A 13,204-nucleotide genomic window follows, 5' to 3' on the forward strand; every position below is an offset into this window, starting at 1 on the left:
AATACATAAAAAAATCTCAATATAATAATGCATATAAAATCTCAATATAACTGTGTTGATATTTTCGTGTATTTGTGTTGAAATACTCATGTCATTGTGTTGATATTTGTAAGACACTATGTTGATATAAAAAAATAAAAAAATAATGATATGATAACAGAATGACGATCTTACCCTTTTGTTAAAATTTTATCTATTGTTTATTGAAATTCGTAAGATTTAATCTCATCCACCCATATTAAAATCCACTCATATTAAAATTTAAGGGTGGAGATTTGATCTTAATTTTGAATTATGATGCTATAAGCAATATATGAGGACCTTTATAGTAGTAGTAATTATGAAATAATTATGTTTATGTGTTTCATCACATATTGCATTCATATTTATAAGAGATTAATTATGTATTAATTGAGTTGTTATAACACTCGTTCAGTCGGTTGTGGAGTATCAAGGTTTGATCATTTAATTATAAAATTACAGTATACTATGATGGCGTTCGGTTGCCATGACTAATAGCATGAGACTATCCATTTAGGATTAAGTTGTGAGATTATTTTAGTTGGAGGGGGGAGACTATGACTAATTATCATAAGACTATCCATCTAGATTAAGTTGAAGGGTTCAATCTTATGAACCAAACATGATACATATTTAATCATGAGATTTAATATTACCAACCGAACCCCCCTATATAAATTGAAAATGTAATAATTAAGCAATGGATAGCGAGAAGCTAAACGACATAGCCCCACCATGTGAAACGACAATGGTAGCCTAAGGGTGTCCACTATAAGGTGGACACGCCCAATAGCCCCGCCCCAGTTTTTTGTCCATAGCCCCAATTTTTTGTCCATAGCCCCAAAATTCTATTTCCGCCACTATAGTGGACAACTCCAATAGCCCCAAAATTTTATAATCAATTTTCATTTTTAAATATTTTTTAGTTTCAATCAAGTGTAATTTAAATAATCGCAGTGTAAATAACTAGAATACGAGGTAATTAGGCCGAATATTCGTTGTATTGCATACCGGTAAAATTATACAACGAATAATGAAAATAAAATACAACAACAAAACTCCGGCACCGTCTACTCGGTGTCGGAGTCGGCTTCCTCGTCTTCCTCTTCTTCTTCTTCTCCTCCTCCTCTCTCGCTGCTGCCGGCCGCGGTATCCCCGGGCGCATTATCAACCAACCCCAGTCGACTCTCAAGCCGATTGATGAGCCTCTTGTAGACGTTCTTGACGTACGGGTCAGTTTCCCCTGCGTATGACCTGCATACGTCTTGCAGTTGTTGCATCAACGTTACGTCTATGCTATTGGCCAATACCTCGTGGGGTTGCACCGTGGGCTGTGGGATTGGGGCAGACTGGGGGATGCGCGATCCGGACGCGGCCGCCGTTTGGCGGGAAGCACTTCTACCTCCTCTGGCTCTGCGGATAGAGGCCTGTTGTCCCATGGGCCGTCGTCGCCTAATGTGAGTCGCGGCTGGCTCTTCGACTTGCTCGTCGGACTGCTCGAACTCGTGCGAGCCGCTCCCACTGCTGTATTCCCCGGCAAGGTTGTGCCTTGTGCGCTTCGAGCCACCGGCTGTTTCCACCTCGTTCGCCACGATCGACCTGAATTTCGGACAATCCGCGAGGACAAGATACTCCTCCCACAAGGTGAACTTCGGCTGGCCCGTCTTGCGGTATTGGCCCTCCGACAGGGTCTTCACATCTTCTGCGCTTCTGCCACTCTCGGCGTGGCGAAGGTTGTTCTCGTATATGGACGCGAACAGCTTGGTAGCCCGCAGTATCCTACCGAACTTTTTTCGGATCTGTTCTGGGTCGCGCTTCTCGGCGCCGTCGGGCTTCAATTCCTCGTATGCCATCATGACGCGCCTCCAAAAGCTCCCCGACTCCTGATCGGTACCAACCACGGGGTCCGAAGTGATAGCATCCCACGCCTTCGCCACGGCAATGCTCTCGTCTTTGCTGTATGGCTTGCCGCGGCTGGACCCCTCGGGCTGATCACCGCTACCGCCGGGGCCACTGCCCTCGCTACTCGCAATGCCGGGGGAGCTGCCCGAGTGTCCACCGACGTTGCCGGTGCCACGACTGCCGCCTCCGCCCCTAGGGCCTCTGCCCCTACTGCCACCAGAGCCCCGGCTGCCGCCACCTCCTCGGGTCGGAACGGGTGTTTCCACCCGCGCTACCTGCGTATCTGGGATGCCGGTACTGAGCAGACCCAACATAGTATCAAATGCGTCTTGATCTGCTTCGGTGATTGGAGATTGGCTGGCTTGAAAAGGGGAACCCGGCCGCGCCAGGTGAAGCGCGTCTAGGTTGGGTCGGTAATCTCCAAAAGCGGAACGACTCAGATTCCGTTGTAAAGCGGACGGCGTTGGTGAGGATCTCCACGACTGAGATGGAGGAAGGGGTGGACTCGATGCCCATGGTGGTGGTGATTGATTCCAACTCCAAGACTGTGACGGAGCCGCATATCCGCCAAATCCCGACGGCTGAGAAGCATATCCGGCAAAACCCGACGGCTGAGATGGATTGCTGTCATATCCCGATTCCTCAGTGTCGGGTGATTCGTCGTCTCCTCGGTGCATTTTGTAGAGAGTGTTTTTGTAGAAAGTGGATGTATGGATGTTGTGAAAATGGGAGTGGGGGAGGAGGGAGAGTGGTATTTATATAGATATGAAAAACGAAAAAAAAAAATTCAAACCATGCGGCTAATCGCAACCGCCGCGGCTAATCTTCGTGGCACTATAGGCGCCGCGCCTATAGGCGCGGCTATAGCCACCCCGCCGCGTCCTCGCCCCACTCGCGGCGAAGCCTCGTCCGCCGCCCTCCCCCCCACCAGCCGCGTCCACCCTCGCGGCGGACACCCCCTCCACTATAATAGCCGTGCCTACCGCCCCGCTTCCGCCCCGCTCGCGGCTATAGCCGCGTCCACATTATAGTGGACGCTCTAAACAAATTCAAAAATTAGTAGGCCCCATCCACCGTCGCACACCGTCAACCAATCACATGCATCGCATGTGTGCGTCGCCCTTCACACGTGCCACTTCAAAATTCAAATTCCCACTCACCATTTCCGCTAATACAATAAACTATTCAACATAATTAATCAATTAATCGCTTTTTAAACATTTAAATTAAACATTTTATTTTGAAAAAAACAGAGAGAAAAAATCAGCCTTCACTGTTCTCTTCTCTGCAACTCTTCAATCTTTTTCGCAGTTTTAAAGCTCTAGAAAAATTCCTCTCCTTGTGTTGGATTGGAGGTATTTTTGGTAGCATTTGAACAAAGGCGGTTGCTTTGAGAGATTGAGTGAGAGCGCTGTTGGATTTCCATTTTCTTATTTTTTTAACCGTGGTTGGTGAGAGAAGATGAATGCGGTGGGAAGGCAGAGATCCGGTGCCGCGGAGGCGGCGCACCATCAACGGCAATACTCCGACCAATTCATGGAAGCTTCATCAAATGGCCGATGGTTGCAATCAGCTGGCCTGCAGCATCTACAGTCATCGAACAATGTGGCTCCTCCAGTTCAGGTAAATTTGCGGCGTGTTTTTTTAAAAAATTGGTGGATTTGAACTTTTTCAGATCTGATTCCATGAGCTGGAACCAATAAATTTGATTTCCTTTTTGTTTTGTTTGTTTGTTTGTTTTCAAATTAGGATTTTGGATATTACACTGGAGGCGGTCAGGGTTCTAGAATGTTCGGGAGTTTGCAGACTCAGAGGATGTACAGTGGAGGCGATTTGTTTGCAGAGCCGTTGACGCCGCCGGGACATTCACGGCGGAAGAACGGCGATGAGCCAAATGAGAGTAGCCCGGGGCTGTTAGATCTGCATTCGTTCGATACTGAGCTACTTCCGGAGGTAGATTTTTTGTTTTAAGAAGCTGAGCAGTCATTTTCGTTGATCAGTATATCGTGGGTGTTGGTTTTATGGGATGTAGTTGTAGTTTATGTGGCAGGAAATGAACTCTATGGTACATTGTGAATAAAGTAGTAGCTTTAGACATCGTCTTATTCAATGGTTTTGATGGAAATAGATTTGTTGCCAGACAAGACAAGTCCACCGTGTGGCTTTGCAGCAATGTACAATTGAACCCTGTGTATTCTGTGCATTTGATGCTACATTGATGCTAAATGGATTTTACGCGAATTACGCCTGATATGTTAATATACATTTGATATTTAGATTTAAGGCAGAATGTTTCATATTATGTGTCTTGAATTTCATTATACCCAATCATTGTTTTATTTAAGATATCAAGTTACATTGTCTGAGATTGTCTAACTCTTTTTTTGCATTCTCTTCTCTTTTGGCTATTTTGGGTGTGATTGTTGAGGATAGATGTCAGTTCCCTCTCTGTATGATGCCCCTCCAATAAATAATATTTCAAGAGGAAGAAGTTTTGATGATTCCGACCCATACTTGGGTATCAATAAACAAACTGGCAAAGCACGTGGCTTACCTGATACTAACGTTCTAAAAAGCATCACTGCGGACAATGTGAAGGCTAACAACGTTGCAAAGATTAAAGTAGTGGTATGTATTTTATTCTTTTCAAGTAGCTGTTCTACTCTAAACTTTTCAGCTGGACGAAAACACACATTACTTTTCTGTAAATTAGTATTCTTAGTTCTTATGACTAATCAAATTCACAGTTTCATTAGTTATATTTTCTTTGGCATGCACTTTCTTACCCAACATTTCTCTTGCAGTAACCAGATAAGTAAAACTTCAACACTGTTGTTTCCTAGTATGATTGACAAATATTTTATTTATACCAGGTAAGGAAAAGACCGCTAAATAAAAGGGAACTGGCTAAGAATGATGAAGATATCATAGAAACCTCTTCAAACTGCCTTGTTGTCCATGAGACAAAACTCAAGGTCTGTAGAACTTGTTATGAATTCTGTTGCTCTCAATTCAATTTGTAGAATTGTTACCAACATATAGTACTTTGTGCTATGCGTCCCTCTGTCTATGATTATTGCTTCCTTAAAATTAAGTTATGTTTTGCTCTTCTATAATTTTGTTTTCTAGTAAATTCACATCTTTTCTTCAAGGGTGTACTCTTGACGCTACCTTCAAAAATTGAAAAAGTGATCTCTGCTTCTTGATCTTATATACGATATATGATATGTCACTTCCCTAGTAAGACCTGACAAGTAATATTTGCAATGTAATGAACTTGGCTTGGAAAGTTTTAAGCTTATAAGAGCAAATTTTCTTGTTGTTGAGGTTGTAACCGCGCCTCAAGTTTTCCTTTCTTAACTCTGGGGGAAAAATAGTTCTTTAAAATGTCTCTTTCTCCAATCAAATGTTAATTAGAAATGGCAATGCCTATTCATCTGGTATAATCCAAATGCCCATTTTTCTTAATGTGCTACAGGTTGACTTGACAGAATATCAGGAGAAACATGAATTTGTTTTTGATGCTGTACTAAATGAAGAAGTGTCAAATGATGAGGTAATTATATCCCATGAAATGAATCTATATTAACCTGAAGTGGATCTGGTACTGTAATCCTGATGTCTGCTTAATTCTTGTTCACTTTTTTTTTCATTTCTCTAGGTATATCGTGAAACCGTAGAACCTATCATTCCCATAATTTTCCAACGTACAAAAGCAACTTGCTTCGCTTATGGGCAAACAGGTAATAACATGGTGGAACTGTTCTTGTTGTCTGAATAGTTTAATTCTTCTATGTAGAGGAGTATCAATCCTGAAATAATTTTAGTATCTGAACTCAACTTTTCTGATGTTTCAACCATATCCCAAGAAGAAAACTCTTGAAACCCTTTTCCTTCCTTTTCTTTGATGTCATCACTAGTTCATCAATTTCATCAATCTCTAATTCATCAGGAAGTGGCAAAACATATACCATGAAACCACTGCCCCTCAGAGCAGTGAGAGATATCTTGAGGCTCATTCATCACACCTACAGGAACCAAGGGTTTCAATTGTTTTTCAGCTTCTTTGAGATATATGGAGGAAAACTCTTTGATCTGCTCAGTGATAGAAAGTAAGCTTGTTCTCTGGGTTCTTTAGTTGGCTTTCACCCATTAGTAGCATGCCAACATTTTTTCAATTTTTGTACTTGTAGGAAACTTTGTATGAGAGAGGATGGGAAGCAGCAAGTTTGTATTGTGGGCTTGCAAGAGTATCGAGTAGTGGATGTGGAAACAGTTAAGGAGCTCATTGAGAGAGGAAATGCGACAAGAAGTACTGGAACCACAGGCGCAAATGAAGAATCATCTCGGTCACATGCTATTCTTCAACTTTCTGTTAAGAGGTCTGTGGATGGAAGTGAATCTAAACCTGCACGACTTGTCGGTAAACTCTCCTTCATAGACCTTGCTGGAAGTGAACGTGGGGCAGATACGACAGACAATGACAAGCAAACAAGGTACATGGCTTAATAAATGATCACAACATAACTTTCTTACTAGTGTTTGAATACAACTATATTATGCATTGGACATTCTCACACTTGGTAATGCAAATCATTGCTCGTTGGCTTCACCTGTTGTTTGAGAGAAGAAAATATGATGATTACAAAAATTTGTCGCTCTTATCCAATTTCCGGATTATGCAGAATGGAAGGGGCTGAGATCAACAAAAGTTTGCTTGCACTGAAGGAATGCATTAGAGCACTTGACAATGACCAAGGGCACATTCCGTTTAGAGGCAGTAAATTAACCGAAGTTTTACGAGATTCCTTCGTTGGGAATTCTCGCACTGTTATGATATCATGTATTTCACCAAACTCAGGATCGTGTGAGCATACCTTGAACACTTTAAGATACGCTGATAGGTATGACTATCTTGTAATGAGTAATTATTCATTCAGCAAACACTTATTTTTAAGTCTTGAGCAATATGTTCTCTGTTGTAGGGTAAAGAGCCTTTCAAGAGGCAACGCCAAAAAAGATGTGATGTCCTCGACCACAAACCTGAAAGAGTCAATTGCACAACCTTTGTCGTCCGTCCTTCCACCTGCTACGACTTTTGAGGATGATACAGGCGATTCATGGCCCGAACAAATTGACAGGGAAGACTATGACGAGGATTTCTATGAGCAAGAGAAATCATCTTGGAAGAAAAATTCAAGAGTTGAACTGCACAGCCACCCGATTCCTGAAGACAAAATGAAGATAGACAATATCCAATCCAAGTGGAAGGAGCCTCCTAAATCAGAAATAAAATATTCAAATTCAGATGATGATTTGACTGCTTTATTGAAGGTAAGAGAATATCAGGAGTACCTTATTTGATGATATAACATAGATATTGCTATGATGGCATTAATCAATTTGTGCTGTCCGTGTTTAGGAAGAGGAAGATCTAGTCCATGCCCACAGAAAGCAGGTGGAGGAGACTATGGAGATTGTTAGAGAGGTTTATAAAAAGTTTCTTTTAATATCTGGTTTTTCTCCCTCCTCAAGCACGCGAATTTTGTTAATCTCCTCTATTTGCTCCTTGTAGGAGATGAATCTGTTGGTCGAGGCTGATCAACCTGGAAACCGGCTAGATGATTACATCTCAAGATTGAACTCGATCCTATCTCAGAAGGCTGCTGGCATCCTCCAGTTACAAAACCGCTTGGCTCATTTCCAGAAATGCTTGAAGGAGCACAACATCCTTGTTTCTTCTGGCTACTAGACCCGAAGGTATGTCATGATACTCAACATAGAGAGCTGTGCTTATGCTTGCTTGGGAAATCGATACTCTGCTGCAGTCACTCGCGTAGTTCGATTATGCATCAGAAAATCACGTCCTTAGATTAGATGTCTTGTGTCAAAACTCCCTTATGGCGTTGGTCTTGTAAGGTTTTACAAGCCCTTTGAGCCTTCTGCCTGATCGGGGGCAGAGATCTGCCCCGTTTATATCCATTCTACAATCATTGATTTGCTCAACAGGCTCCATTGTAAAGATTTCTGTAACTCACTTACAATTTGATAATGTCTCCTCGACAGAAAAAAGAGCCGGTTTTATGTTGAAAGGCTTTCAGCATGTATACTTCACCCAATTTTCACTTTCCTTTGTATTAGTAATTTTCAACTTTGCTTATCTAGTAAAATCTGAACTTTTTCAGCTTTGCTTCTCTCAGTTCTTACAGTAGTAGATGGATTATGGTATCCCATTTGTACAATATAATTATATATGAGTCGCTAGTGAAAACATAAAGTATAATTGATTAAATATATAATAAACGGCCATGAGCTTTATAATCTATTACTTCATTCATCTTGGATTAAATCTCCTATTTTAATTCGTATTGGGTTTTATGAAACAGAAAGAAAACATGGATTATAAAATTTAGTGAATTATGAATTCAAGCCATGTAAATTTGATTATACAAGCAACAAAACACGCCATTGAGATATTTTAGAAAAACATAGATTAAAGCATGAAAGATGAATTATTTCCTTTTTAGTCTATCCTACGAGAATATATCCATTCTAATTTTGAAAACCATTTCTTTTTAATGAAATGAGACCTATTTTTTACTAACTATTTTTTCTCTCTACTTCCTCTTAGTTTACCAAAGTGTGTATTAAAATTCGTGTTCAACTCAAATTGTATATTCTTATGATATGGACGGAGTAATATTTAAATTTGTTTGAAGGGTTGCATCGATAGTCTTAAAAAATTTCTTTTAATCATCTAAAGAGTAGGAAAAAATTGGGCAACATAAGAGCATCCGCAGTGGTGGCGAAAGACGCCACCGCCGTCCGCGCCGTTGGCAAGGCGCAGGACCGCCGCCGCTGCAGCCGCGCCGCTGGCACGGCGCTGCTCGATGTATCGAGCACGTCCGTGCCAGCGGACGCACACGTGGCGCGCTCCCATTCGTCAACGGCATAGCCGTTGTGTTTAAACTTTTTTTTATTTTTTATTTTTAAAAATCGGTATTTAATTATAAATAATGCTAAAAAATAATAAAAAAATATTTTCCAAATCCCAAAAATATGGCCGTTTTTTTCCCGTTTTTTCTGAATTTTTTTGAATTTCCCAAAAATATTTTCTGATGATTGCCAACGGTTGCTTCGTCTTCATGAATCAGTCCATGGCTTTCCCGGAATGCTTGGCAGCATTGACTGCATGCATTGGAGGTGGAAGAATTGTCCGACTGCTTGGAGGGGGCAACACTTGAGCGGTCACAAAGGCGGCGGCCCAACGCTTATCCTTGAGGCGGTCGCCGACTACCGCCTATGGATTTGGCATGCATATTTCGGCGTTGCTGGATCCAACAACGACTTGAATGTGCTATATTCGTCACCACTCTTCAATGATGTGATGAATGGTGTAGCACCGGCGATCGACTTCACCATCAACGGAAATATATACCGCATGGGTTACTATCTCGCCGATGGTATCTACCCAAGGTGGTCGACGTTCGTGAAGACGCTCCACAACCCGCACGACCCGAGACGGGTTCTTTTTGCGCAGCGTCAAGAGTCAGCGCGGAAAGATGTCGAAAGAGCCTTCGGGGTCCTTCAAGCTCGATTCAACATTGTGAAGGCCCCGGCTCGGCTGTGGTACGTGAATAATATCGCCGACATCATGTTCACGTGTATTATATTACACAACATGATTATAGCCGACGAAGGGCCGAGGGCGGCTAGCTTCTACGACGAGGACGAAGCCGGAAGCTCAACAGCGAGGTCTCCCCTACGCCGAGGCGAGCATACGACGGTTGGCCAGAGGATCGAGACAAGACACACAATGCGCGATACTCGAATCCACAATCAACTACAAGAAGACCTAATCAACCACATGTGGGCGAAATTCGGCAACGAGTAGTGTCATTTTTAATTTTTAGGATTTTAATTATGTAATTTTTAATTTTTAGGATTTTAATTATGTAATTTTTAATTTTTAGGATTTTAATTATGCAATGTTTAATTTTATTTGTCATTTGTAATATTTATTGTGGGTTTTAAATGAATTTTAATATTATGGAAATGTTTTTGTGTAATTGAATTTTATATTAATTGTGCTCGTCCTTGCGGAAGAGCACAGTTGTGGGTGTTGTGCTCTTGCCAGAGAGCAGGCATGAATAGTACCGCCCGGGCCCACAACCGTGCCGCTGGCAAGAGCACGGTTGTAGATGCTCTAATATTTGTAGTATTTTCGATGAAAAGAAGTGTAAAACAGAAACAATAGAAGTCATGATTTGATAAAAATGGCCTTGTACAACCTCACTAATTCTGAATCAACTTCATCGGCCAATTTTCCCTCCCCAAATCTCCTCAGCCCTTTGCTCAAAACCCTCCCCAAATACTCATCCACCTCCCACGTGGACCCCATCCCACTCTTCTTCATCATCTCGTAAATCCTGACCGTCGATTCCTTCCTCTCCGCGCTGATCAATGCCTTGACCATTCTCAGCAGCCCCCTGCTCTCGCCGCGCACGATTCCCGCCGGCGCCTCCTCCTCCATCCGATAGACCAGCGCGTCGATCTCTGCCGCCATTCCCTTCCGCGCCAGCGCCACCACCATCTCGGCGTACGCGTTGAGGTCGGCGCCGTACTCGGACTGGATGACGGAGAACACCACGGCGGCGATGGTGCACTGGTCCTGGCGGAGCAGCTCCTTTAGCGCGGCGGTGAGGTCGGATTTGATGAGGCGGCGGAGCGCGTGCGTGGGGAGGCTCTCCGGATCGGATCGGTACGCGCGCTTTAGGGCTTGGATTGCTTGGATGGCTTCGGTGCTGAGGATTCGACCTTTGAGGAGCGGGCCGCGGTTGTCGCGCGGACCGCAGCGCACGGTGGCGACGCGGCGGATGGTGGCGGCGCCGTCGGCGGAGGATGAGGCGGAGAAGAGAGTGAGGTTTGAGTTTGCGTAGGCGGCCATTTAGTGGAGGATTTGGTCGCTTGTGAATTGGATAAAAACTAGGATAAGAGGCTTAGATGCAAATGACGGAATTGCCCCTCTGCATAAAACGAATTAGAGCATCCACAATCGAAATGCCCAGCCATAGCTTAGCCACAAACTCCTCCTACCACATCATCAGCACTGACAACTCCTCCTGCCACATCATCAGGACAAATAACTGGACAAGCAATAGCCCAGCCATAGCCTAACCACAATAAACAAAATTATAAAAATAAATAATTAACAATCACACAAAATACGGAATTAAATTTACGACACACATACGAGAAAATTCAATAATAATATTTAATTTAAAAAAGTACATTAATTAAAAAATTTTACATAATTAAAAAAATTACATTAATCTAAAAAAACTCCTCCGCCACACAAGAGCCCCCCGCCTCCGCCTCACTCCTCGTCGCCGTCGCCGTTGTCGCAGCTATCCGAGACCCCCAAATCTGCGGCATCTGAGCCCGCGTCTGAGCCCCCCACTTGTGCCGCGACGGGATTCAAATCGGCCCGCATACGCACGAGCATTGCGTGAAGAAAACTCTTCTCCTCAGGGTCAGTCGCCGCCGTCCATTCAGCTAAGATCTTGTACATCTGAGCTCGCGTTTGTTGACGCGCGAAGAAGAGGAGCTCGGCTGTCGACCCGCCAACAGGGGGGATGCCGACTCGACCTCCTGGGAGGCCTGGCGAGCCCGTTGCGCCCGCCTTTGACCAACCGGGCGAGTGCGGCGAGCAAACGCGGGAGGGGACGAGAACTTCTGTACATCCTCGGGGAGGTCGTGGGAACCGCCGATGTAATCACCGGTATAGTTCAGGCGCTGCTTCGACACCTGCCCGAAAATTTTCAGAGTCCATCAGCACCTCATAGCAGTTCCAGTAGGTGAACTCCTTGTAAAGCCCGGGCACAGGGAAGGCTTTCTCCGCTATCCTTCTGCAGTCCTCATCAGTTTGGCCACTGGTCTGCATTCGGAGGGTGTTGGTGTACAAGCCCGAAAATCGGGAGACCCCAGCCCGGATTCGGTCCCACCCCTTCCGGCACTCCTCCCCGCTGTGTGGCCTCCCTTATGGGCAAAATACCTTGTAGGCTGCTGCTATTTTAGCCCACAAGTTGACGATCCTCTGATTGTTCGAGGCGAGGGGATCATCGCAAACACTCACCCACGCCTTGGACAGCGCGACGTTCTCCGCGTCCGTCCACTTCCTCCGTGCCGGGCTATCGTCACCAGCCGGCTGCGACGACTCGCCGACCACCCTCTTCTCCTTCTTCTTCTTTGGCGCGCCCCGACCCCGCCCTACTCTCCCTGTTTGAACGAGAGTGTCCGCATCCCCGAGATCTATCCCCAACTCCTTTAAGGAGAAAGTATCACACCGGTGAACTGCGTCTCCGCTGGGGTCAATGTGTGCGAAGAAGCAGTAACAAAATTAAATAAAAAAATCCGCTTGCCGATCGGGAGCCTGCAATGACGGTCAGCCGATCGGCGAGCGCATCGGCCAGCGCTCATGAATCGGCGTGCGCTCGTCGTTTTTCTCGCCGATATGGCGCTCGCCGGCTGCAATGGTTCGGCGAGCGCCAGGGATAGGCTAGCCGGTGGGCTCGCCTCTATTGTGGATGCTCTTAAGAAATACTCCTAGTAATTTCTAATTATTTTAAAATTATAACGATATAAAAAAAATTGTAAAATGTAAATCGTCGACAGCAGGATTCGAACCTGCGCAGGCAAAGCCCAACAGATTTCGAGTCTGTCTCCTTAACCACTCGGACATATCGACTGCTGATGTTTGAACTTCCATTATAATTATTATTTAATACAGAGAATAAAGAAGAGCGAAAACATAATTTAAGAATTTTAATTTCGAATTGGAGCCTTTGAAACTTAGACATAAACCACCTGAACTTCTTTTTTTTTTGTTCAAGTTTTTTATTGAAATTCATTTATCTCGAGGTGTAGTTATTGAAGGCACACGGATTCTTCATCTACATTTTGATTTTTTCTAAGTCCTCCACAATATCTAATAGCTATATCTTTACTCAAAAACAAGTGATAGTTGATCAAAGTAAAGGAAAAGACTTGCGTTGACACATTTTCGTTCATCATCCCATCCAACACCACTTGATTCTCCATTAGTACGCACATTATCGATAGCATGATATTGTTTATTCAATAATTTACAATGGGATTCAATTTGTGAAAATCATTTAAGACTATGGCCTGACAATTTATCTTGCAATATTCTCTATTTGTACACACATCAAAAAATTTGTTGATGGAAAACGTGAAGCTTACTTGTCAATGAAGATAAAGG

The 13,204-nt window shown here is 43.8% G+C and overlaps 2 protein-coding genes and 1 non-coding gene across 4 annotated transcripts; 1 reads left to right on the plus strand and 2 right to left on the minus strand.

Moving 5' to 3' along the window:
* The first annotated feature begins 3,161 nt into the window (after window positions 1-3,161).
* LOC121743696 (kinesin-like protein KIN-13B) lies at window positions 3,162-8,107 on the plus strand. Of its 2 annotated transcripts, XR_006038322.1 has the most exons (13): window positions 3,162-3,546; window positions 3,673-3,876; window positions 4,357-4,551; window positions 4,797-4,898; window positions 5,402-5,479; window positions 5,585-5,666; window positions 5,876-6,035; window positions 6,117-6,419; window positions 6,609-6,827; window positions 6,909-7,257; window positions 7,346-7,411; window positions 7,499-7,762; window positions 7,796-8,107. XR_006038322.1 is itself a non-coding variant. In XM_042137026.1 (12 exons), the coding sequence occupies exons 1-12, from the start codon at window positions 3,385-3,387 to the stop codon at window positions 7,673-7,675; spliced, it is 2,097 nt and encodes a 698-aa protein (XP_041992960.1). In that variant the 5' UTR covers window positions 3,162-3,384; the 3' UTR covers window positions 7,676-8,107. The 2 variants fall into 2 exon arrangements, 1 of the variants encoding a protein (XP_041992960.1); XM_042137026.1 differs by having other exon boundaries at window positions 7,499-8,107.
* Window positions 8,108-10,135: 2,028 nt separating this feature from the next.
* Window positions 10,136-10,896, minus strand: LOC121743543 (protein THYLAKOID ASSEMBLY 8, chloroplastic-like). The gene has a single exon (XM_042136870.1). The coding sequence runs from the start codon at window positions 10,868-10,870 to the stop codon at window positions 10,184-10,186; it is 687 nt and encodes a 228-aa protein (XP_041992804.1). The 5' UTR covers window positions 10,871-10,896; the 3' UTR covers window positions 10,136-10,183.
* Window positions 10,897-12,588: 1,692 nt separating this feature from the next.
* On the minus strand, window positions 12,589-12,670 carry TRNAS-CGA. Its single transcript has one exon. It is a non-coding gene; the product is annotated as a tRNA-Ser (tRNA).
* Between the last annotated feature and the right edge of the window lie 534 nt (window positions 12,671-13,204).

The sequence above is a fragment of the Salvia splendens genome, chromosome 8, assembly GCF_004379255.2.
Source record: "Salvia splendens isolate huo1 chromosome 8, SspV2, whole genome shotgun sequence".
Lineage (NCBI taxonomy): Eukaryota > Viridiplantae > Streptophyta > Magnoliopsida > Lamiales > Lamiaceae > Salvia > Salvia splendens.